The sequence below is a fragment of the Hippoglossus stenolepis genome, chromosome 14, assembly GCF_022539355.2.
Source record: "Hippoglossus stenolepis isolate QCI-W04-F060 chromosome 14, HSTE1.2, whole genome shotgun sequence".
Classification (NCBI taxonomy): domain Eukaryota; kingdom Metazoa; phylum Chordata; class Actinopteri; order Pleuronectiformes; family Pleuronectidae; genus Hippoglossus; species Hippoglossus stenolepis.
The window spans coordinates 8,064,276-8,090,450 of NC_061496.1; the positions used below are offsets into that span (position 1 = coordinate 8,064,276).

At 41.3% G+C, this 26,175-nt stretch overlaps 2 protein-coding genes and 1 long non-coding RNA gene across 10 annotated transcripts in view; 2 read left to right on the plus strand and 1 right to left on the minus strand.

Moving 5' to 3' along the window:
* The first annotated feature begins 5,438 nt into the window (after positions 1 to 5,438).
* zgc:101100 (uncharacterized protein LOC445169 homolog) lies at positions 5,439 to 9,741 on the plus strand. The gene is made up of 4 exons (XM_035176155.2): positions 5,439 to 5,731; positions 6,564 to 6,736; positions 8,014 to 8,189; positions 8,993 to 9,741. Exons 2-4 carry the CDS (start codon positions 6,571 to 6,573, stop codon positions 9,497 to 9,499), a joined length of 849 nt encoding a protein of 282 aa, XP_035032046.1. The 5' UTR covers positions 5,439 to 5,731; positions 6,564 to 6,570; the 3' UTR covers positions 9,500 to 9,741.
* On the minus strand, positions 6,399 to 12,402 carry LOC118120814. Of its 2 annotated transcripts, none has more exons than XR_004698245.1 (3): positions 12,218 to 12,402; positions 8,964 to 9,116; positions 6,399 to 6,767 (listed from the first exon to the last, which is right to left on the minus strand). It is a non-coding gene; the product is annotated as an uncharacterized LOC118120814 (long non-coding RNA). The 2 variants fall into 2 exon arrangements; XR_004698246.1 differs by lacking the exon at positions 6,399 to 6,767 and adding an exon at positions 7,785 to 8,281.
* Positions 11,192 to 26,175, plus strand: part of csnk1g2b (casein kinase 1, gamma 2b) — a 36,223-nt gene continuing 21,239 nt past the window's right edge. The window contains exons 1-2 of one of the 7 annotated variants that reach the window (XM_035176147.2): positions 11,192 to 11,371; positions 14,440 to 15,245. In XM_035176147.2, coding sequence (XP_035032038.1) covers positions 15,018 to 15,245 — 228 coding nt within the window. In that variant the 5' untranslated portion in view covers positions 11,192 to 11,371; positions 14,440 to 15,017. Of the gene's footprint in view, positions 11,372 to 11,424; positions 11,627 to 11,856; positions 12,016 to 12,718; positions 13,455 to 14,439; positions 15,246 to 26,175 lie in introns of those variants that run through there. The other 6 variants (XM_035176151.2, XM_035176152.2, XM_035176153.2 and 3 more) reach the window with 6 other exon arrangements.

The window sequence follows — 26,175 nt, forward strand, 5'->3', positions numbered from 1 at the left end:
CCTCCAGTAAAAGTAAGCTCGGCACACTTCTCCCACCTCTGCTGCACAAATAGTTTTTGACAGTGTGACAGCTTTTTCTCGGTACAGTGCCGGGCCTCTTGCCGTCTATATGTCTCTTTAACAGCAGGTGCAGCGGCCGTAATTCTCCTTTCTTCAGCAGATGTGTAAATTGGGAAAAAATGGGAGAGAAATGCTAAACCGAGAGGCCCATCCTTTCTTCGATGTGTTTGCCTATTAAGCTCGTCCCGTCACATGTCAGGATGCATTTCCCGAGGCCGGGCCGCAGACCCCAGGTATTAAAAGAGCCAGTTAGCCGGGATCAATACCTACACAATGTTCCACTGACAGGGAGGGGGGCTTCCTAGTGTTTATCGAGTGTTGCAGAGATTTTGAACATGTGGAGCAAAGCAGCTTAGAGATCGTCTTCATTATCAAATTCGATCAGTGCCTCTCTTTCTCTGTCCCCAGTGATCACCTTTGACTGGTGGGGGTCACGAGGGGGAAGCTGCGGGCCGGGGGCCTCCACACTGACCCCACGCTGGGAGATGGAGAGCTGCATTATCTCCTGTGAGAGCCTCAGCAAAGAAACACTTTAACTGGGCTCATCCCAAACAGACCTGAAGCCGTTTGTCAATCAGGAGCTCTTCAGAGAAAGTGTTTGATTATCAACAGAGCGTGTTGTTTATCAAGACATCTGAAGACGTCACCTTGAAAACAAAACTTTTCTTTAGACCAATCGATTGACTGAGAACTAAATCAATAGATCTTTCAATAATCATTAGTTGCAGCCCTGATCCTGAACCTGCAGCTCATGGTACTACAGATTTTCTTACTTTTACTTTTACTTTCACTTTGAATTTACTTTTTTCTGACAAACTGTCCAAAAACTTAAAAGTTATCGTTGTCCTTCACCATATAAGCAAAAGCAAAGCAGAGTTTCAGGTCTAATGTTGTTCGGGAAAAGTTTGTTGGTTTGTCGCGTCTAAATATCTCGGTAATGGTGACATAAACTGAAAGATCTGTTCCAAAAAGTAGACTTAACACTTCATTCTTGATCGCTACCCCTGGTGGCTGGTTGCAGCATAGGTCATAAATCAAGCCTCCTCCATGTTAGCAGAAGGGACAAAGCTAAAAAGTCAAAGTACACATTAAATACATACTTTGATGCTATTAAAATGGGGCGAAACACCATGATTGACAGCTGGGACTGACTTGTGGTTGGTTGACAGCTCCATCCCCCGATCGCTACAGCTCAGACTCGAACTTCAAATGTTCAAGATGGCGGCGTTAGTATCCGGGATGTTTTGGCTTCACTTATGGATATTGGGAGTGGAGACACATGTCGTCCATCTTTATTTACAGTGAATAATATAAATGGATCAGTGAAAAGATACAGGTAAACAAGTGGGCATCATCGGATGGAGAGAATCAAGGATGTTAGATCTTTAGAATATTAAATCTGTGCACAAATACACATTGACGGGATGACGCTTTCTCAGTCTCATGCAAAATCACTTCTTCATATCCTGACTTTTCTGTGTTTTCTGAAACTTAAACCTGCTTGGAAGTGGAAGAAAATCATTGTTTACACAGTTCGTATTATCACCAGGCTTTAAAACACCCGGGGTCTGCTTTCTCTCTGTGGCCTGAGTTAAACCCTGCACCCCGGTCTGGCCCGCAGTGGGTACCCCTGACCCCCGCGGATACCCACAGCTGCCTGGCCCTCTCTCTCTTTCTTTCTCTCTCTCTCTCTCCCTGTCTTTAATCTATGGCACTTTCGTCCAACTAAGCGTCTGATCTTTGCTCAGTACCTCAAATTGATCTGCGGGCGGAGCTGCTTATTGCTCTGCTCCCAAGGGCCGTGCAGCAGATCATAAGAATCTAATTGGAAGCTAATAAATCTCTGGGTCGTATAAAGGGGGGGGGATGATTATAGTCCGATGCACGTCTCACATGATCTTCATTCTAGATCATTAAATTCCCACTAATGGTTCGGTTTCTTCACTTCAAAACCTCGGCCTCTAGCAGTCGTGAAATTACATTCTCACTCAACCTACACACACACTGTGAAGCAAAGCCGACTCAGCGTGTGTGTATGTTTGAGATTTCTGTGTGTACTTGTTGTGTTTGCAGCCGGGTCAATGTCACTCTAAGCCCTGAGTGTGTCACAGCCAGTGTCAGGCCTCACAGCGTGATCCTGGCACTCAGAGGGGCTTAAGAAGACCGGCTGACCTGCCGCCCGCTCAGCCTGTCCCCCTCAGGTCAAAGGCCAGCCGGGCCCTATTGATGAAGAAGTCTTTAGCTTCTCCACCCGCTCTCACTGCTCCGGCCCCCACATGCTCCCGGACTCACATCGAGGCCCCCGAAAAGGCCTCTCGGTTGTGTAATGCGTGCCGATCGATCCACTTGGTGTCCGAGGGGGCCTTTCCTTTGAGATAACTGACAACTACAAAGGTCCCCTCCTGACAGGCCCTTGTCAATACAAATTTCTACTATTGATAAGTAATTAAAGAAAGCCTGAACATAAGGGAGTGCTGCTTTATAAAACATCTGTTAAACAGGGGACATTAACAAAAAGGACTTAAGAACAAAAAGAGAAAAATAGAAAGAAAGTGAGTCCCCCTCCGTCCTCATTCATCTCAAAAGAATCAGTTTCCATCAATCTGTCTGTCTTTTAACATATAGAATGAACACACTCAGAGAGAGAGAGAGGATTAATTGATTAGTCAAATGATTAAAATATTATTTGTCCAGCAACAATTTTTTAAAACAAAATCTCTGATTTCAGCCTCTCAGTTGTACAACTTGACTGTTTTTCATTGTTTTTTGTGATCACACACTGAATCTATTCTAGTTCTGGAGCTTTTTATTCATTATTTTTGAGTGAATGTTATTTTTTCAGTCACCAGGATCCAAACCTTTACCCTAAAACCACAAAATAACTACTCCGACAATGTGATAGCAGCAAAATTATAGAGGGTCGTATCGTTTATTATTCTGTAGGATCCAAGAGCTTCCAAAATGTTCCAATGACCTGATGTTTAAAGATTGAAACAAGCAGTTTTTCCTCATTGTTTGCCTCAGCATATAAAATGAGTCTAAACTTTAATAACTTCATGTGATTTGACACGGTGCAGGATAAACACTGGATGTTCTGACTGTTCACGCTGCAGGGACGTTTGTTTAATTCCCTCCACTCTGTGACAACAGCCACTAAACCTGTGCGAGTTTCACCTGTTCGGCGGTCGTCGGTGATGTGGCTCAGCTTTTTGTCTTTTATTCCCTTTAATCCATGCATGTGTAAGTGGATCCTCTAAGACCAGGATAAGTCCTTTCAAGCAGTTTGAAACACTACAGGAGGGACTAAAACCCAGTATCCTCTCATTTACCCCTGCACCTCACTCCTTTAATGCAACATACTTAGAGTATATCCTGGTGATTAGACCTAAAGCGCCCAGGCCTGTTTCTTAAAACCGCTGATTAACTTGAAGACTACGGGAATATGATGCTAGTGTTGTTTAGAGTTGCTGTGGGGGCCTTTGAGGATGAAAGCCCATCGGCAACAACTTTTGGATGAGTGAGAAGTGAGGAGCTAATTAAAGATTGAACCCTGCTCGTCTTGACGGGTATAGGAGGTGAACCCGGCCCGGGCCCTGCTGGCCTGCAGAAGGGGAAAGGATCCGGAGGGGGGGCCGTGCAGTGAGTGAGTCGGTGGCAGCGGCTCCGGGGATGGGGAGGGTCACACACAACCACACTCTTTGTGTGCCTCTAATCCCCCCAGCCAACACAGCTTTGGCCAGGTTTCATCATGAAAGTGCCATGAAATAACTACTTTTTTTCTCTCTTCGCAGTAAATCTCCCCTAATCCTGCGGGCTGCGGAGACAAAGGCCTCTGGGACCTAATCCTGGAGCTTTTAGTGGGGCTGAGGGGCTGGCCGACAGAGGCTCTTCTAAATGACTTATTTCTATCGGACACTAATATAGCTTGACAGCCAAGAACAGCGAAAGGAGGCGGAAAAGAAAAAAGCCAGGGGAAGAAGGAGCACAAACATTTTCACATATTTTGGGACTCTGAGCTGTTTATTGTGTGCGAGTGTGAGAGGGAGAAGTGAACCGTGGTCATTGGTCTATACACCCTCAAGGTACACAGCAGTGGGGACGATTCACATATAGATTTAAAGAATTATAGACAGGTTCCTTATTTGCAGCTGATTCCGGTGCAGGAATGTACCTGTAGCTTCTTATTGAGCAGGTCTGTTGGATGAGAGTCGGCCTTGAAACTGAACACAGGGAAACAGCTCCACAATGAACAACTTGTCCTGCACTGACTGCAAAGCATTTTTATACCGAATGAATTTTCCATTACAAACATTAAAAATGAATGAATATGATGGACGGTGTGGTTTCATGTGAGTTTTCTCCATATTCATTTGTTGAGACAGATTTTCTTCATCACTGTATTAGTTGAAGCTTTTATTTGGTCCCAGAAGTTCTTACAAACACATTAGAAACATAAAAAATGTATATGTATGAAAGCAAAGTCTTATTTGAGTTGTTATAACATGCTCATTGTGACCCTTGTTAACTGGGATAAGTTTATTTTCACATATTAGTAAATGCAATTACATTTTAAGTTAACTCCACTATAAAGAAAAGACACCTTGAAACTAATAATTATTCACCTTTATCAAAGGAATTAGTATCGTAGACTTTTAAACATTGTTTTATGTTTTTATGTCATAAATTTTGCAAATGTAATATCTGGATGTTTCTCTCTCTTTTCCCGTAAAAGGGTTTTTTGAAGAACTGATCATCTAAGGATGGAACCTGGCGTGTTTGGGACAGATTTGTGTTTTTCAGCTGAATAATTTAATGATAAATTAATAAATGTCTTAATTGTAGTTTTATTAGTTGAGTTAGTTGAGAGAAGACTAACCAGATCGTCAGGGAGAAAATACAACAACAACTACTACTACTACTAATAACGCAGTGGTCCAAGTATTCAGAAGAATCTGTCCCCTATAAGTGCAATGTTTTTATTAAATGTTGTATAATACAACTGCACCTTGTGGAGATGGAAATGTTGTGAAAGGACAAATTGAGAGAACTTCTCCTCTGATGTTTTATTAAAGGTTTTCTCTTCCTGAGAAACATTTCTAATTTCGCTGGGCTGCGTCTTAAGACCTTGTCCTCATTGAGCAGGCTTCAGATTAACTTCACACGGTGACAGTTTATGGGCAAAATATGGCGCCTGTTAGCAAAACAAACCCTCGGAGAAAACCCCCCTGTGTATGGGAGAAAGAGGGCCGAGAGGGAGAGGACAATCAAAGGCTGTTATTTTAATCTGTGCTGCCTCGGAGATTAGCCGACCACATTGTTTTAATTGTTTTAACGGGGGGAATGAAATGCTCGCTTATAGGGGGGATCCTTGGCATAAATCTCTCAAGTTCAATAGTTTCAAAAACTTGAGCCCCTCGCAGCCCCCCTCTCTTCCCTCATCCCACCTAATCCCGGCTAATACCTTTCTTTCTATTGGCTAATGGCTGAGGGGAGCCTGGGTAAATGCTTCTTAAAGAGTCGTGGGTGAGAATGGTTTCGGGAATGAGATGTGTGGCTCGACAAAGAGGCGCTGCTGTGTGAGGATTTAAGGCCCAAACTGAGACCAGACCCCGGACCAGTGCTGGACCTCTGTGCGTAAAGACGCACCAGGACCTCAGCCTCTGGAGCTCAGGTAAAACAGACAAGGACTAAAAAACTGTGATATCAGAAATGTTTTCATCTGTGAGTGAGGGGCGAGTTCTGTTGGTGCACGTCAATGGTTGTAATATGCTGTTTTTAATGGCTGTTGGATGGAAAAGAGTTGTAAAGCTTGGTGTAAGGTGTGAATTTAAATTAAAACCTTTAATTTAGTATTTAGTATTTCAATCCCCAATTAATTCAACAACTAACTGGAGGGGTATAAATAGACGGAATGACCCAATGCATTGGTTTTGTTTTTTCCTGCTCTTACATTCACATGTTTTTAAATGATTAATATGAAAGTCAACGTGGTTTCATTTGAGTTTTTATAAACACAGCAAATGCTCATTGGGACCTTAGCTCACTGGGATAAGATTATTTTTACTTTCCAGTGAATTCAATTATATATAAGTAAACTTTACTATAAAGGAATCACACCTCAAATGAATTAGTAGAGTTTTTAAAACAACCAACTTCTTTTGTGTCTTTTTATTTTTATGCCACAATAAGTTTTTATTGGTCAGTAAAGAAACAAAAACTAAATAAAGGGATACAAATAGAGGAAATGGTCAATTGTGACCTGATGTTGGTTCCTGTGATCGTTAATTCTCACAGTTATTATTTCTCACCTATCAGTTTTATGAAATGAATAAATCAGAACATTTTCATTCATTTATTTCACCACATTTGCTGACAAGTGAAGCCATTTAAAAAGAATTTGAGGCAAATGACACAGACTTTTGCTTTGAAAAGGAAACGAGCCTCAATGTCTCCTTCATATCTGTGGATTTAAAATGGCACCTTCTCCCTCTCTGTTTCTTTAGATTCACCATGAACTCCTTGAATTTCTGCGGGACATCCAGCGGTGGAGTGTTTCCTCTCCACGGGGCCAGCTCCATGTTGTTCGACCTGCACCAGCAGATGGCGGAGCAGTACCACGTTTACTCTGCAGCAGGGCCCACGGTGCACACCCTGTCTGTGGCTGAGCGGCTGGCAGGTGGGTCCCCGGGCTCCGGCTCATGTGGAATCTACAAGTTTTAGCCACTCCATCATTTTTAAAGTATATAATTCAACAAGCAATGCGATTTTCTTTTGTTTTAAATAATCTAAGTAGCTTTCGAAGTGGGGGGTTGAGAGTTTTGAGGTCACATGTGAGGGTCACATGAGTAGTGATGGGGTTATGGGGTGTTAAGCTGCCAGAGGAAGGAACTCAGCTAACTAACTAAAGATAAAGTTAATCTACTCTGAAATAGCCCATTGTAGGCGTCTTGAGATTTGAGGTATTTTTAAGATGCCAATTGAACTTGTGAGAGGCTTTTAAAATAGCATCTTTATTGATAAACGGTAAATTTAACAGTTGAAACTAAATCCACCTCGACCAACTACAACAGTAAAGTGTTACGTACACATGAATCCCTCCGTCATAATAATCAGATTATATAATGTGTAATTGTTTAGCACTTATAGATATTTTTCTGACTGAGTACTTTTGATTATGATACTTAAAAAACCTTTTAAGTGCACGACTTTAACTTATAATATTATATTCACCATTCAGCACGCTATCGCAACTCTCCCTTAGGTGAAGGACACTTTCATACTTTTTGCTCTACTTCATAAAAGGGCGAAATAATGGTTGAATAGGACTTTTATAACCTATAATAAAAACTAGTACAAATGTTGATTTGTGGGTTCTTGCCTCTGGCGACTTTCATATAACTGTCATTCATGCAACATAACTTTTATTAATAGATAGAATAATGTACATATGTAAAGATTGTGTCAGACAAAAAAAGGTAAATAAATAAAAAAGCTGGAAAGTAAAATGTGTGAAAACTGAGTGGAGCAAAGCCACAAAAAATTATAATTTTACCAATTAAAATAAACTAATTTACAAATGAAACATTTATCTATCTATAAATAGTCAAAATAGATTAAATGATCAGAATTTAAGTAAAAAATACATTGTTGAATTTGTAAAGAAAATGATGGAATGGTCACATCAATTTGAAAATGCAGAGAATTATTTAACTGAACCCACATAATGAATTAACAATACAGGTTTTATTCAGCTTTTAAGTCTCATTTCAGCTTTTAGAAGGAGTTATGTGACCCATTGGGCCTCGCTCTGGTAAAATGTTGTAATACAAATGCTTTATAACAATTGACCTGACATGTTTGCTCCTGACTAATTACACAGGCTGCTCCTTGTCAACCTCCGACAATCTGCTGACTCATAGTGTGATGGTTATTTTCCTCTCTCTGTCCCATCAGAGCTGATTCTGGAGGCTCGCTATGGGAACCAGCAGAAGCAGCGTCGCAGCCGCACAGCGTTCAGCGTGTCCCAGCTGCAGGCTCTGGAGAAAGCCTTCCAACAGACACAGTACCCAGACGTGGGCATGAGAGAGAGGCTGGCTGTTTGCATCAACCTGCCCGAGGCTCGTATTCAGGTGAGAGAGCAAACTCCACCCGGCAGCACCTGACTGTTCACCTGACACCAAGACTGCAGCACTGTGGCTGTTTGTTAATGGGGAACAGTTAGCTGGAAAGCATGAAGAAAGCTGCAGTTACCTTTTGATACTGATATGGATTTTCAATGGGGTGAAGAAAGTGGATAATATGAATAATGGTTACTGCATTATTAAGATATAATACAATACAGCAAATATATATGTATATATATATATATCTACATGTGTATAAGTACAGTTATTTTGAAGACCTGCACCATTTTGATTAAGCACTTTACCATTTATATACAAGAAAATGTACAGTTCATAATAGACTTAAACTAAACAGAAACTTGAATAGATTTTTATTCCTGTTTTTAAATATCTTAGTGGTTTTTCTTTGACTTTTATTAATTTTTACAATTTAATTTTCATTGTCCTTTTCTCACTTATTTGTGTGTGCGTGTGTGTGTGTGTGTGTGTGTGTGTATGTGTATGTATGTGTGTCTTCTTTCTCTGTCAGTCAAATGATTGAATTTCTACTAATAGTTAAGTGATCGTAAAAATCTGACTAATAATCTTGTTATTTTCTGCTGCCTTCTGACGTTGTGTTATGTTATTTATTTTCATGTCATTCATTTAGATCAGGTTTTTTCCTCTGAATGTTTTTATACACACATATTATCTTTAATTTAATCTTTAAGTTTGTTTTCCAGGTTGTTTTAAAGATTAAATCTCAGTGAAGTAATGAAAATTGAAATAAATTGAACTTACCGTGGTGGTTTCCTCTCTCTCTCCTCCAGGTGTGGTTCAAGAACAGGAGGGCCAAGTTTCGTAAAGATCAGAAGTGCTCGTCGCTCTCCAGGGACAACAACGGTCTGGAGGAGACCCCACACCGCAGGAAGGCTGGTCAGGAGGAAGCGAGGCCTGATGACAAACAGGAAGTCATCACATCATGCACTGACAGCCACAGCCCTCCTCCTCCTCCTCCTCGTCCTCCTCCACGTGTCCGGGATGTTCACCCTCCTCTCACCCCTTCAGACTCTGATATCTCACGGTGCCCCCTCCGACTACACTCCCCTCCACTGTTCCCTTTCATGACGGGGGAGCACTACGGCCTCCCACCTCACCAGCCGCTTGTTGGAGTGCTGTCCGCCGACCTCGCCCTCCCCCCGGTGTTCTGGCCCATCATACAACAGCACAGCTCGGCCCTGGGGTTGCCCCCGTCATCGTTAACTAAAAACTGTAGCCTGTCCCTTCAGACTGCTTGTTCCAGAAAAGCTATACCTCACCCTCACCTGGGGCTGTAACTGATGTGGACGTATACAACCAGATGTTTTCTCTTCTCGTGGGACACCTGAAGAAATCCAGTGTGGGAGACAAGATGGAGAAGCCCCCTTCTGCCTTGTTCATGTAAACCTGACCACAGACAGTGCAGAGACTATGATTTCTTATTTAGATTTTTTTCATTGAATGCCTGTCTGTCTAAAGCAAAGTAAAATCTACAGTCTACATATTCTCTGACGTGATTTTAGCAGCCAAAGTCCAATCTGGGTTCAACATGTACACTTTGGTTGAAGTTGGCCTGTGGAGTTTGCTGCCGTTGTTTATTCCATCACAGACAATAAGCCGTGTCAGCACCACTTCTAAAGATATTCGTGTCTCCTTCAGCATTATACAGCTGGCTACAACACCAAGAAGCTCAAAAGTAATAATGAGAAAAGCCCCTAGTTGTAACAAAGCACTGTAAAATACAAAATGTGTAATAAAATTATTTGTTGTAGAATTTTCTGTTGTTTTCTTTTTCTTTGATTTTGTGAGGATATGTTTCTCCTACTTAAAATACACTCTTTTTAAGAGACCTAAGAATATGAGGGTGTTTTTGGATTGAATATTGAATAAATTCATTGTCAAACCAGTTATACAATCATGTGAAAGCTCCATTAAAAAGAGTAATTTAAGAATAAAAAATAAAGTACTTGAGTATTAGTAGATGGAACGATAACAAAAATACACATTAATATAATAAAGGGTGTCTTTACAAAATGTATATATAATAGTACATAAAGTATACATTTACAATATTTATAGAAGAAGATGGTCTCACTCAAGAAAAAGATGTAAACTATATAATAAAACATGCATTGATTGAGACTGGACTTCTATTGCAATTATATGATCATAACATACTATCACTTAAGATAGATAGATACTTTATGTGTGACTTTGCAGGCACTTGCCACATTATAATACATACGGATCTTTGACAAATTTAAATATCATGACATTGATTTCAACCACATCACCACTTGTTTGGTCCGACTCAGTCTTAAACCCACCTCAAAACAGGACTTAAACAATAAAGTGATTATCAATATGCTGCCAGTTGATGTTCTGTAAATTAGCCAGTTGAGATATTGTCAAATTATTTATATTATAAAGTAATACATGTCATTCCTTTATCACTTTTCTTAACAGTGTTGAAAAAGCAATGACGGTAAAACAATGGAACATGATCAGAAAAAGTAGATGAATGAAAATAGATTAGAATTATATAAATAGATAAACAGGATAAATGAAATAGATAGAACTATAGTACAGGGATAAACAGGATTATTCAGTGTGAATAGGAGCCTATGTCAATATACAGTGTAAATACTTGTATGGGTGAAGTCTTTAGCTGGAAAATATGAACAATAAAACAAATATCCCATCAGGTTTTTAAATGGCAAAAACATATATATGAAGCCATGATAATAATCCAGCTGTTGTTTAAAACTCCATCATTTTTATATTTGATATAATTTCAAATCAGTATTTGTTGTTGAATTGTCAAACTAAAGCAGATAAACATCACCCAGGTTGTGTGTTTGTGTTTGTGTGTGTGTCTGTCTTCACGCGATCTGAACCTCACGTGTGTGGTGTGTGGTGGGGGGGGTAAAAAGTTCAGCTCTGATCAAACCCATCGATCAGTCTGGCGCAGACGCGTCGCCCGCCCGATGCTGGGACCGATTCACCAAAACCAGTTGCGTCGGTTTCCCAGCGTAGCGCCAGTGACGCCGAGCCCCGCTGCGCTTAAAGAGACAACAGCGAAAATCATAGCAAGTTGAGGACGAGAGACGCGAAATGAGAGAGAATCTCCACAAGCACCGTGACTGCGTCTCCATAGCGGACGTCTCAAGGTAACTCGCTTTGCTTTGGGGGGGGACGGACATTCGGTCGTCCGTTGCTGATTGTTACAGACGCCATGTACACGGGCGCCCTCCTCGGTGTTTCGTGTGCTAGCTCGCTAAGTGGCTAGCCACCGTGCTAAGCGGTAAGAGATCCCCCGGCTGCCGCTGGCGAGCAGTCGGTTGTTCGGGATTAAGGAGTTGCCCGGCGGCGGTCAGAGAAACGAACATAGCCGGAATCTGAAAAATTACAAGCGACACTTTCAGGTAAAACCAATAAACCATTTATTATAATTGTCACCGCAGCTGGTAGCTTTAATAATAACAGCGTCGCCGGGGACGTTGTTATTAAGCATTTACTAACTAAGCAGCTAGCAGAGGTGATGTCAATCAATGAATACTTCCTGCTGTGTCCCGACCCACTCCTGTATTGACACTGGTTCAGCAATAGTTATCTTGATGGTGTTGTCAACACACTGGTAAACGTTTCATTGGTTTTTAATCAGGCGCTGCTGGGGCCGAGGGGGGGGCGCTGTGTTTGGTAGGGAGCTAGCCCCGGTTAGCTGTGCGACATGCCGACCTAGCTGTAAGCAGGAGGGTACACCTCTCCTCTGGATCCATTCCCTGCCTCGCTACGTGTATTGAAACCACAAGAGGTGAGTTGGATAGAACGCGAACGGGGCTGCGATCGAACGACACCAGGCGGCCGGGAGCTAGCGAACTAACGCGAGGATATAGCCGGAGAACATTTGGCCTTGTCCGCCGAACCAGCTGGGGTAGTAACGTTACCGCTACGTTTTCTCCCACACGCGTATCGACCGGACCGGTTTGTACGATTTTTCGGTATCTATTTCTCACCTCGTATCAGAAAAACAAACTTTGTGCCGCCACGGGGAGAAATCCGGTACTTTGGAATCCACCGATCAGTGACGCCTAATGACAGCTGCCAGCCACTAGCCAGGTAGCTAGCAGCTATCTTTAGCCCAAGATCAAGAAGGCAGATATTTAGCATCACGTACGAGGGATATCTGGGAATCTGTCCCCGAGAGCTAATGTCCGATCTCACGTGGAGTCTTTTTTAAAATTTGTGGTTGTGTTCATATGTCAACGTTGGACCTCGTCTCGCGTCGTGTTTGGTGCTAGCTAGCTGGGTTGAGGGGTAGTTGTAGCAAAGGCTGTCGATGTCTGACTGGAAACGTACTTTTCAGGAGATGTTGTTCACAGTGCTTTTGTTTCTGGGTTCATAAAAGCCACCTTTCCACTTCCTCCTAGTATAGATACTCACTCAAAGTGTTGTGTTGTGTTGTGTTGTGTTGTGTTGTGTGTGTGTGTGTAAGTAGTTTGGCTGATATACCAAACAGCTGATGTGAAAAAACAAAATACAACTTCCTGAAATGAGTGGTTAGCTTTGCCAACACTGCGAGTAAGTTATTAGGATTTTAACATTATACTCTGATCTTATTTGGATTCTACTTTCACCTTTTATCTTCACCAGATCTTAATTGGCGCCAGATCCAAATGTGTCACATATTCTAACATTGCCATTGTATTTTCAATTCCCTTAACTGGAATTGGTTTTAGGTTGGTCTCTTTATGATGTCATGCAGTATTTCCATGGTATGAGGAAGACATGACAGTGCAATGATTGACTGCACGCCCGGCTCATACATGTGCTCTTTTCTTCAGGCGTGCCGAGCGCAGTAGTCAGATTACAGAGGTTTTATTCTCAGCGGATCTCTGTGGGCTGTATCGTTGTTTATTTGCTCGCACACCCAAAAAAATGTTGCCTCCTCGAGGAAATGTTATCTCATCCATTATTTGTGGAATAAACTTGAGACGGATTGAAATCACAACGGCATCATACCTCCGAAAGGATTTTGATAAATATTAAATGGCATAAAAATAATGCTCACTCATCAGCAGCAGACCTCTGACTGATCATTTTAATCCTGTTGTGATTACAGTATTTTCTTGGTCTGTCGTATACAGCTGAGCTAGCAGTCGACTGGACTGTATGCAAATCCGTCCAATAAAATGCTTCCCGATGATGAAAATGTTACGATGAGATGAGGCATTACAGCAGCCATTGATCCGTGTAAGTGCCTTTCCATAGGAAAAAGTAGCTGCTCATTGCTCGTGCCTGCATTACCTGCACTCTTCAGCACCACCAACATCTTAGCTCATGGGCATGGGGGAGTTAGGAGGGCGGGCGGAGAGACATCTGCATGTGATTGTTTTCAGAAAGCTGCACAGAGATGGTCAAATTACACTCGTTGCCAATAGGATGTTGTCGGCTGTGCCTGGCAAAGCTTTTATAATAGTGTAGCCTGATTTCTTGTCACTTATTTACCAGAGCACCTTTTTGCGCCATTAAACATTCCGACACAAGTGAGTAAATATGTGTATTTGTTTCCAATCCTGCCGTGTGCAGATGTTTATTCACTGTTCAGATTCTCTGTTTATCTTCGGATTTACACACCTGAAGAACAAGCCTGAAACTTATCCCAGAATCTCACAATATTAGATGCATATGTCTCATATATTAAAACCCAACTTTATGATCTACAAAATCTCCCTCAAAAATTGCTTTAATTGCAAAAGAGATATGTTTTTCCATGTCTGAGGTCCACTGTTAAATGATTATGCTCGTATTGATTGCTTTATTGAATTTGTCTGGAGCAAGATCTCATTTCAGCTTTAGTAAGAAACAGCCACAGTCGACATAATTTGATCTTCGAGTAAAAAAAGAATTCTGAGAGTTTTAATCTCCTAATGACCATAAAGTGTTATTGGGACAATAATGATATATTTGCCTTTTTAATACATTTTGATTCATATTTATTGCTTCACAGAAAATACATGCACAGTATTGAACAGTGGGAGTGTAGAATGCGGTAACCACTGGAGAGGCAATCTCATTTGCAGTTAGTAAACACAACATTTTTGTAATTTTCAAACAGGCCGCAAGATATTATGGTCTGCCATGCTTAAGTGTTACAAATGATCCACATGCTACTAAACTACATGAAAACCAGCATCATAACATACGGTTTGATTTCTGTCTGTTTTTACTTTTGCAGATATCCAGTACATCAAATCCATCTGTTGCCCGTCTCTCTCATCGCTGTGCCCTCTCAACTTTGGGTTGCCTCGTCTTTTGTGGCCCTGCAACATGGAGTCTAACCACGGTGTCACCAAAGGCTGACCAGAAGGAATGAGGCACTCCAGGAGATGTTTCCAAATCGCCTTGTGGATGCAGTAGCTGGGTTTTGGAGTGCTTTTTTATGACTAGCATTGTATGTGCATCTGTGGGCACAGCATAGCATAACCTGCCTATTCCTCAGGCAGGGAAATGCTACTCTGAGACTGGTGCTGGAGACAAGCACAAGAAAGGAGCCCCTCCAGTAAACGAGGAACACGAAGACTAAAGGGAACCCTCAGCAAAAGAGACGTCTTGATCGACACACCTCAGCTGTAGTTTGAGCTTGTTTTCTCAATGGTCTTGTGAACCATTGCACATTTTAGCAGCAAACACCTTTCCTCTGTCCTGATTCATCTTCCTCCCTCTCTCTGAAGCCTTCTCAGTCATTGTTATTGGGATTTCTATGGTTTGCATGGCTGGAGAATAACCGTGGAGAGGCCAGGGTATCACAAGCTTATGGATTTTGACAAGAGAGGGGGCAAGGGAGAGACAGAGGAAGGGAAAAAGATGTCTAAGACAGCAGGCAGCAGGACTGGACATGGGGGCCGGAGTTCTGGGACCAATTCTGGAGTTCTTATGGTTGGTCCAAACTTCCGTGTGGGCAAAAAAATTGGCTGTGGGAACTTTGGCGAGCTGCGGCTGGGAAAAAATCTCTATACTAATGAATATGTGGCCATCAAATTGGTAAGTGAATCCTCAGGGTTGTTTTATGAACCCAGATTTCCATGTATGCACCATATCATTGTTCCAACCCACATCCCATGAGCAGAATCCTACACACCTAATGTTTATAATGGCATTTATTAAGTCATGATAAATGTTTATGTGCAGCAGAATCTCTTAAACTCTTTGACCTAAGTTTCACAGACACAGGAAGTACATTTTCCCACAGCTCTGTCTCATGCACTGTTAATGAGTCAACCATGTTCCCCTTTTGCTTATGAAAGAGATGGAAGAAGAGTTCGCTCAGATTAGCCTGATTCTTGAAATTTTTCTTGACCCGTGTTTTTGCATAGAAATTCATGCATTTCAAAGTAACAGCAGAATTTTTAGTTCCTTAAATTGGATCTAAATAAGTCGACTAATACTTCCAGGTTGTGCTCTGAGCGAAAATTGTTGCCTGTGAAACAAATGTCTCTGTAAAAACAGAATTTTCTATTCCCTGTTTTCTCTAGTCAAATCATGATGTCAAATCATGTGGAATCTCTTCCTCTGATAAGCTCACACCAGACCCTATGAGCAATCAATAATTTACTATGTCTTTTATGGTTTGTCTCAGCATGAATGCTTTTTTTTCCACAGCGTCTGGTTTAGTTGCATTTAGACTGAAAACCACATGAAATGTTGAGGCCAGTTTGTTTACCGATTGTGAGGCAGCAGATGACGTCTCAACCATTTCCTCTGCACACAAACATTTCTCCACATATCTTTTCCTTTACTATAAATGTGTTGCTACTCGTAACACTTTAATCACTGGCAGGTATTTCCCGCCCCCCCGCTGGTAATGACTTAATCTAAGCAAGGCCTAACTCGGACTCGGCCCTAGTGAAACTAATGGAAGCTAGGCGTCATCTCCACCACAGCTCCACTGGTCTGTGTATGATTATCCTTACATTTGTATCTCTCAGGGAGGTCATTATCTCCCAACGGGCATCCATTGAAGGCCCTGCTAACCACATAGAAGGCAGAGGTTAGCAAACAGCTGTAATTGCAGTTCTGCTCTTTTCAAAATCTTTAGTTGTGCTTGCTGCCGCTCCCCCTTTGCCTGTGAACCCTCCCATCTGTTTGGGTATTTTTATCGCCATGGTGTCCAGCTATATCTGGATCTGGCATTAGGGCCATAACACAGCTCCATAGATCTTGTGGCCCACTGGTTCCAGCATTTATCTGAACGTGCAGGGCGAGAGCAGGAAGTGTGCTACTGGTGTAAACAAGCTTAACGAGGCCTGGCTAATAGCAGGGCCTGATTGAGAGGAAACTGGTTTATTTAGGATTTCATTTTGAAACTAATCTGATGGAGATTGATGTTTCGTTGTTTTTGAGGTTAAGTGATGACGCAAGTTTGTTCCTTTTAACACTCACAACGATTATCTCTTTTCAATGAACCAGACACATTTCACTTTCATTGTTTAAGTGGTGTTATATACTGGTGTTGCTGAGCCTCACGTGGAGAGGGCTTCTCTCCTGTCAGCTCTCAGGCTAACCCAGATTTTAGCACAGTTGTCTGTCCACATGTTTCTGTCCCTGGTCTCGCACTTCCCTGGGGTAACTCTGTGAATGTGACTGACTGTCTAGGAGGGCATCTGTTTTGTCAGAGGCTGTTATTGAGCTCCTGCTTCTGGACTAAAACAAATAACAGCTCTGTCATCTGTGACCGACGTGCTTGACATGAGTTGTGACTCCTCGTTGTCCGTCAGTCATTTCACTCGTAAATGTTAAGATGTATAGAACCTAAAATAATAGTTAGTATTGAGAGGTGCCAGGAAAATACAATTGATGGTGTTTATTTATTATAGTGCATTGCCTTTTCAGAATGTTATCATAAATCATTCAATATTGAATCCTTATCTTATTTCTGATATTGATAACAATAACCCCTATTTGATGCCTGGTCACTCAGAAAATACCGGACTGAAAATTCAGGAGGACACATGTGACACATCTAAGCATCCCTCAACTGGAGAATCAATACTTTTACTGAATTACTTGACTTAAAACATAAAATGCATAAGATATGTAGTCATTGCATCACTAAAATAGCACACAGTTAAAACCTTAAGATGTCTAATGTTCAATTATTTAAAAAAGTGACAAAAGCATTTTAGAAACTGGAAAATAAGAATGTTTTTCATTTAGGATTGAATTGATTTCTTCTTATAAATCAAAAATGCCCAAATTCTGGCAGTTCTGCCCTTAGATGATACTTTTGATTTCACCGGTTGTTGGGTTGTAACTTGGTCTATTTTTGTAACTTTTTTGTAGCATATTACTGCCTAAATAATTGATAGATTGAGCAAGATAAATAACCAACAGATTAATTAATAATAAAAACACAACTATTAGTTGCTGTACTTACAGACTAGACTCTTTTAAATACTCCCCTTGTCATTAAAATCAAAAAGGGCCACAATAAAACTCATTACTTTGTGACTGGTTAAATGACCAGATGACAAAATAGTTCTTGGCTGTAGCAGTGAGTTGATAAGCAGCAGTATACTAAAAATGTAACTTAATTTGACTCTGGTTGCTTAAATTATCTGTAATGAATTGTGGATTTTTGACTCTATACCACGGCACAAGTGTTGAGCTGGTGCGTTATGTGTTGAGTGTCTTGTGTACCGACTTGATGAGTTGGAAATTTGGGTGGAGCCTGTCTGCACCTGGGATAAAGGTGAGTCCCAGTGTCACTCTGCTGTACTGCGTGACCACAGAGAGCGAGAGAGAGATGTGTGGCAGGCCAGTGCTCGGGGTCCTCTGGCAGTGGTCTTGAACTGCTGTGGATGTTGCTGCAAAAAGCAAGAGAGAAGTGGGAAACTGAAAGGTGGTCTTTGTTCGTAGGCCTTGTCGACACACAGTGGTTCAGTCTTTGGTTCAGCTGGGCGCTTTCTCACACTGACAAACGCCTGTGTGATGGAGGCAGGACCGTGCAGCCACTGCTGTAAGTACACTGCAGGCTTTACTCCCAAGGGGAGATCCCGGTGCCTTAAAGAAACAGCAGCATTCCGTGTGTGCCTGCTATCATGGCTCACTGTAGAAAGTCACCCCCCCATCTCCATCAATACATTCCCTGCAATGCTGATATATAAATGTCCACTGAAAAAAAGGAGAATCTAATAATTTTTTGCACATTTCTGATATACTATACATTATTTTATTTTAGTGCTCTGTTTCTTACTATATGATACTAGCTTAATGGTTTTGTCTTATCAAGGTCATCGCCAGCTCCTAACTGCAACATTATTTAGTTTGCAAGTCACATGCACACTCCCATCATCCATCCATTTTTACTCCTTTCATAGGAGCCTATGTCTGCGAAGCTGGTATTATCAGCTGCAAGTAATAAACCAGTTGGAGGCTCCTCTTTGTTGTGATGGCTATCTTTGACTGTGACAAGTGGCCATTATATTTTTCCCACAAGGGAGGAGAGCAATAAGTGAGTGTTATAGTGTTGAGACTTATTGTACAACATGGTGCCTCCCTATAGCTCACACAGAGGGAGCTGCTATAGGAGTAACCATCTATGGAGACATACACAGTAACCACAGAGACTTATTGTACATTATGTGCCAGCCCTGTACATTCAGAACAGGGACTTGTCCTATATCGACAGTTTGTTCAAAGCAGGGATAGATATCTGATTTGAAAATACCATTGTCTTTTGCCACCCAAATATTCATTGGTTGCCTAGGCGTCTTAGATTTAGCCTGCAACCTTGATTGCCTCGGCTGAAATGTGTTGTCGTCAGGGGCGAATTTTATCTGCCAAAGCTAATTTGGGTTAATTACACCAGTTGGACAAACTACTAAATTTAAGTCTTGGTTGTCGTCCGACATGTAAATGTGTTCTGCTGATGTCTGTACCTTTCATACCCGAGGATAAGGAAATGGCGTTCTTCAACAGAGCAGAAGAGAAGAACACTACTGAATATTTGGTTGATAGCATAGTTTGTTAGGTTGCCAGAAACTCCTCTCTTAATGAATGCTAATATTTCTCCAGGATAGCATGTTTATTAACACGTTAGCCATAACTGTTAAAGGCAATATGTAAAATGTGTTTTCAGAGATCATTATGCCATCTTTACACTGATGGATGATGTGAATTGTAGATCGCTGCATTCAAATTGCCGGCTTCCCTGAATCGGAGGAGTAACACGTATCACAACAACGCCAGCGTCTGTGCCACCACCCTGACTCTCCCTTTTACACAGATGTCAATTTGGCTCGGTCACTCCCTCCACTGCGTACATGTTGGTACCCTTTACATTCATGAAGGTTAACATTTGTGCCTTGAACAGGCTGTTGTTTAGATTGTTGTGGAGTTCTGCTCCCAGGTGCAATAACAATAAAGTGGGCTCTAAGTTCATATAATATATTTAGCTTCCACAGAATACCTATATCATGTATTTGCGCTGTATGTAAGGCGTCGGGTGAATTGCCTCTGGCAGACTTATTATTTTCCTCTACCTGAGTCACTGATGTGGAGGTGTAAATGTAAGGGAGATCAGATGAGTGAAGCCACTCTGTGCCGGTCAGTCGTGATGCTCAGAAGGAAATCTGAGGTGTATCAAACTCTCCTGTCTGCCTCCCACTGTAGCTTGATAAGCATCTCTTGTTGCAGTCTTTACTCAGCAGCTTACACCAGCTTGCCACGAGGCAGTTGTCGAAGGACTGTGCAGGCACAAGAGCTCCATCTGCATGTTTGGTGAGAGTTGAAGTGACATTTTGATGATATTTAGTTCTTCACTTTTGTGTTGGAGTTCTCCAGAGAGCACGATGGGCACACAGAATGAATAAATCCTTCCATATCAACAGCAGGGTTTTACCTGGTGATGAAACTTGAAGGGGTCCACAATCAACTTTTCAAGTGAATCGTAGGGAGCGGGATAAAACTTGCAGAGTTTACATTTGCTGGAATTATAAATGGTTGTCTGTTGGATGCAAATATTGTTGGCCAAATGGGACTGTGTGTGTTTAGTCACGTGACAAGGTACGACTCTGGATACTAGCACGACTCAGATACATTAAAGCAGACAAGTTTTTTTTTAATTCAAACCAATTGATGGTGTAAGTACTGCAGCCAAGGCCAGCAAGACTGCAGAAAAGTGTCAGGCTCCTAAAGAGATGGAAAATTCACCAGCCCCCAAAAGCCAAAGGATGTTTTTTTACCAAGTATGACTGGAAAGTTCAAATGGTGACGACGTGGAAAGGTGAATGGAAGAGACACAATGTTCTGTGCCATTTGTGCAAGGGCAGGTAGAACAAATGGTTTTACCAAAAGGTCGGTCACTTTAAAATCCTCTGCTGTTCAGTTCTGTGACCGCACACACGCTGTTCATCTACAGTTAAGTGTCATGACACGGCACTCTGAGAAAATGATCAAGTTAAAAAGACACTTATCTCATCGCTGAAAGTTAATTAAATTTAGGCTGTTATCTTTTTCTAAAACATGTCGAGTAGTTTTTCTTTAAATGTACCGCAGCATACAATTAACAAGGTGGTGCAGGTTTACTGACAAAAGAATAAATACGTAATTGAAAGGCTGAATCAACCGTCATGCAATCTGCCGGTAATGGGCGTAATATTTACTGAACAGAGATGTCCTGTTGTAAACTTAGTCACGGAGGATGTTTGTTCTGTCGACTGTAATATTCCGGAGCAGATTCAGGTCCCAACACGTGTGGATGGATTTGAGAATTTGCTATTTCCAATCAGTTATGTTACTTCTCTTTTCACAGTTTGCTTTTTAAAACCCTGACACCATTAAGAGGATGAGACATTGATCAGAAACACTGGGTTCTGCCCCTCGGCTGGCTTCTGGAAGTCAGCCAATCAGAAGAAAGTGGGTTTTTAGGGAGTGGGGCCTAAAGGAGCCCACAGCTAATATTGCCTGTTTCAGTTAGAGGCTTAACTGAGGGGTTGTATAACAGGCAGCTTGGGATAAAAAAAAATTTTTTTTATAACTGCGAATCACAAAAAGCTACTTCAGCAGAGTCCCAGAATAAAAAGAAAGAGTTGGAAATGTGCAGGACTCTCCTTCAAGGAGCTACACTGACACTTCACTGTTTTGGGGTTTCAGTAATAATGAACCTTTTCTCACATTTTCTGATTACGGTGTCCGCCGTGTATTTACAATAAACTGCACTTCACTTAACTTTCTTTATAGCATCAAAATTGAAGAGGTAAACTGGAGCCAAAATAACTAAACCAGAATCAGATGATGGTAATTTAAAAAGGGCTGAAGCCAAATTGACCTCAGGTCTATTTTGAGTTTGCTGAGGAAGACAAAATGTCCAGGTTTCAGAATTTAAGAGACAGAATTAAAGCAGCTTTGTAGCATGTGAGAAATTAAATGATGTTGCTGGATGACCAAAGCTTGACAGGACATCACGTCAGGACAGATGGAATTTGATAGCGACAAGTTTTTTGTGTGTATTGTAGTTTAGCAAAATCACAGGAAAAAAAACATCTACCTTTATCACAGCTGACATTTTGCTGTGTGTGTAATTAATGTTATTAATGAGGGTTGCAGGAATCTCAGTATTTTGTGCTGAGGGTCACGGACACAATTAAAAGGAACAAATCCATTTAATTCAGCTTTCATTTCTGGGTGTAACAGCCACATCAGAGTAATGGTAGCACATCTAACCCCTAATACACATACATCCCATGTTTTAGAGTAGCCTTTCAAGGGATCAACAGACTAAAATATGGTTGGAAATGATCTGCTGTGTCTGTTCTCAACCAATCTTTCATTCCTATTCTCTCCAGGAGTTTTTTGCTTCCAAACAGTGTTCATCTTATTTTGTTGTGACACTCTTGATGCTGACAACTATTATTTAAACCAAATTGTTAAATATAAAACCTAATATATTACGTTCAACAATAGAAATGACTTGCTGCTCTAGTGTTTAGTGCCTGTACTGTGTCATTACTCTGAGCTGTGTCAGGACCCAACAGAACAGTTTATATTGGGTACCGGCTCACAGTTAAACAAATAAGTGAGTACTCAGAACAATACTTTATATTTACGCTCCGCCTCGCTCCTGTATTAAATGACAAAGGAGACTTGCGTCTCGTATTTATGGAACTTCCCATGACTCTGTTTGTCACTGGCATCATTGTGCTGGTGTGTTTTGTCATCTGACTATAGCAACTGAGCTCAGCACATTTCTCAAGAGCCAGACAAACTTTTACAGATTTGTAAAACCTGTGAATTTGACTGGTGCCTTCAAGATGCCAACTGTAGTTTTTGTATTGTTGTAATGGAAGTAAATGGGGAAAACATTCTACACTGATCCACTACATTGTTCAGAGGCTTTTTCAAGTTCCATAGTCAATACTTTTTTATTATTATTTACATCAGAATGAGAAGAAATTCAGTTTTTATTTACCGTGCATTACAGCTTTTAGTTCCTCCCAAGGTCTGACGATGATACCATAATCAAGCCTTTGTGGTGGCATCTTGTCTGTAGCCATTTTCAGACATGAACTCTGAGTCAGACGCGTTCACAACAACAGGAAAATGTCCGGAACATTCAGGCGAGGAATGGCGTCTGGGTAGAGGATGCAGGAGGTGGGACATGACGTGTAAATTCCACAGTGGAAATCATATTTTGTTTACAGCACATTTATCCCAGTGCCAAATTTTCCTGAATCCTGATGTCTTTCCAATTGGACATAATCTTCAGCGTTTTACGTTTTTTAATCCTGAGAATCTTTATTTTTATTTAATTTTTTTCTTCCATTGCGTGTTAGAAACGTCCTCAGCACGCCCACTCACTCCCTGTGAATTGTCTGGACGTTTTCCTGCTGTATCCTCTCGTGGCCTCACTCAAACATTCTTCGGACATTGTTCCAGGGGGGCTGACTGGAAAATCTTTTGAGAATAACTAGAGTAACTTACTCGGACATTTGCGTTTTTTAAAATACAACCCCTCCGGATAGTTTAAGGAGAATGTACAGAGTTCAGTGCATTTCTGAAACTATCTGTGGAATAATTTAGTTTTACCACTTTTCTACCTTTTGAGTTGGCTATGAAATAAACCTAGGTCAAAGGTCATGATTCTCCCACTCCAGTCTGTACAAACGTTGCTGCAGAACCTACAACCGATGTCTTCTTCTGTCTAATTCTAGCAGTGACTGGTCACAGTCGTTTTTTTCGGAGGCAGCTGACGGGCTCATCTGTGTTCGTTGAATCTGAGCTGAAACTGGAGAAGTGCTGGACTCAGGCCAGCTGTTGCTCTCGGACAACGCTCCCTCCTTAACACCATCTCCAAACCTTAGACACCTCCGATCATAAAGACGGCTTTGATAGAGAAACGCGCTCACAAAGAGTCCCACCCGTCTCCATTTGTTTCCATCTCACAGTACGCGTCATTAATGCCTAATAGAGATGCACTGTGTTGACATTTGGGTTTGTTCTGTCTCAGATGAGATGAGTCACATTGCCGGTTGCATTTTGTGAAATGGTTTACTGGGAGTCAGGCAAAGGTCAGGGTCTATTCTGGTCCTTGAGCGTAATGCTGGATCTGTTGCCTTGGACATGTCACACATGCATACACATGCACACGCTGAATATCACACTTGCTTTTACTAAACGACACGAATCATGAATGTAGTAAATTATTATTATATTTGAAAGTGGTTGTAAAATTTATTTGAAATTCAATTTCATTTGGCTTGCTGCAATTTCATGCCTGCATTTCCCCCATACAACACTTATGACTCTACACACACACCCACACACACCCCCACCCCACTGACTGCGTCGCTTGTGTGTAAAAGCAGAAACCGAGCAGAGGAGATCACAGTCGAACAGAACTTCTCTTTCATGTGCTCTCCCACTGAGAGAGCACATAGTCAAGGTTATATTTTATAATAACAACTAATACTTGCCGTGTCGCACTGTGAACTAGATAGTTGCTGCATCATGACAGAAAGAAAAGTCGCTGGATTGATTTATGTTTCATTATATTATTAATGTAATATCAGGAAGTCATTTTAGTACTGGGATATTTCTACACCCCTATTAAAAAGCAATCTGTTCACGGATATTGAGTCTAATCCAATATTGGCCGTAATGTCGATTTTAAATATGTATCTTGATACTGAAATGGCAATTTTAGCCGTCGAAAGCTGACACATCAGTCATCAACACAATAAGTGTAATAATTACAGTTTGAGCATATACATACAAGACTTGATATTTCAGGTGGTAGGTTGTTGTGTGCGTTGGTGAAAATGGCTGAAAAACTGATCAGCAATATCACCTTGTTGAAATGTCTTTTTGTTTTTCATTTTGAATTCAAAGTCAAGGTTTTGACCAGACATTACATTTGGTCTGTGACTGTGGTTTACTGTGGTCGAGTGTATTTTAATTTCCACCGTTAAACGATGACATCTTATCATTTATATTTTCCCATTTTTCCTCATTTTGCTTCGTGGTCATTTTCCTCATCCAGTCACCAAGGTCAGTTCTGATCTTTCTCAGCTGCGTTGGGGCAGAGATCAGATTTAGATGAGATGACATCATATGCAGGGTTGGTTAATCCTAGGAAGAGGACTTTATGTGGTGCCGATGACTCGCTCCATCCCCACAAGTCTAGGGAGGCTGCCACAGGTTGAAATACACAAACCACCTAATCCACGATGACATAATCACATATTTGTACAAGCTTCAAGTGTTTAACTCTAAGCAGGGCCCTTGAAATGGCATGTAATGTTTCATCTCACACCACCACCGGCGACAGGATTTGATCTTGCTGGAGCAGTATTTGCTGGTAGCGCTTTCATCAACAAATCTGTAAGCCTTTTAGCTGTGAGCAGCAGATAGTTAAGTCTGTTATCACTGTTTCTGTGTCCCTCTTGTCCATCGTCCCCGCAGTCTTTGTCATGATTTGATTGAGGAGGCAGCCAATAATGGTGGATACAGAAATTGTCGGATCTGTTTGGCCTTTGTGCAGTGAGAAGGATCGCTCAATGTTTTTGGTTGAGGTGTTTCAGGATCAGCATTTAGTTTTTCAAGTTTAACACTGATTTGCATTGAAAATTACTAAATTTGTTTAATAATAACTTTCACATCTTTCATTGTAACAGAGAATGCTTTACAAAGTTTGGGAAATGAAAATGAAACAAACCAAAAGCAAAAAAACAATAGCAGAAATGCCCGGGATGATGAAACTAGTGGCTAAAACCTTTTGTAACTTAAACCTCTCAGATGTGTTGTCAAACAAAGTGCACAGATTTCCTGACAAACATAAACTGGAATCACAGACATGGATCATTCTATTCAGCACAGAACATGAAGACATAACGGTTGTATAATGCTACAGAATACATCACAATACACAAATTAAGATTCGCTGGTGTCATGGCAGTACCTGATATAGGTTTATTAAATGTCCCTAAACTGAATAAGCTAGAGAGAAACTCAACCAATCCACTATAACACAGAATTGTTGTGGCCTTGACTTTATTAACTCTCATGAAGCTGTAATTTGAATTAAGATTTCCCACTCAACACACGTCGTCTTTTTGGTTTCACAGCTGTGCAAAGACAGTTTTGTTTCAGACCCATTGAATCAAGATTAAACACAGACAGCTGCAGTGTGGAACAGCTGAGGTGGAGAGGTTCCTGTGGCAGCAGGTCAGACAGGAGAGGGCCCTTCTAGCCCGTGGGTCAGCTGTCTTGGACACAGGCCTGCACACTTTGCAAAAAACTGTTCTCTGCATGACACCACACAGGGAAACCACAACGTCCGCTCTACTTCATTTATTTCTGAAAAACAAGATGATATTCTGAAACATGACTCCTGATGCCAAGGGCCAGGTAATGATAGCAATCTAGAAAAAGCTGTTTCACTTCCTTTTCATCTGTAAAATGTTGCAGCGCTGTC

Bases quoted from the DNA above. Each gene is read 5' to 3' on its own strand.
- zgc:101100 (XM_035176155.2), top strand. From the start codon at position 6,571: ATGAACTCCTTGAATTTCTGCGGGACATCCAGCGGTGGAGTGTTTCCT. The intron at 6,737-8,013 runs GTGGGTCCCCGG...CTGTCCCATCAG, and splicing joins TGTGGCTGAGCGGCTGGCAG to AGCTGATTCTGGAGGCTCGC. The intron at 8,190-8,992 runs GTGAGAGAGCAA...TCTCTCCTCCAG, and splicing joins TGCCCGAGGCTCGTATTCAG to GTGTGGTTCAAGAACAGGAG.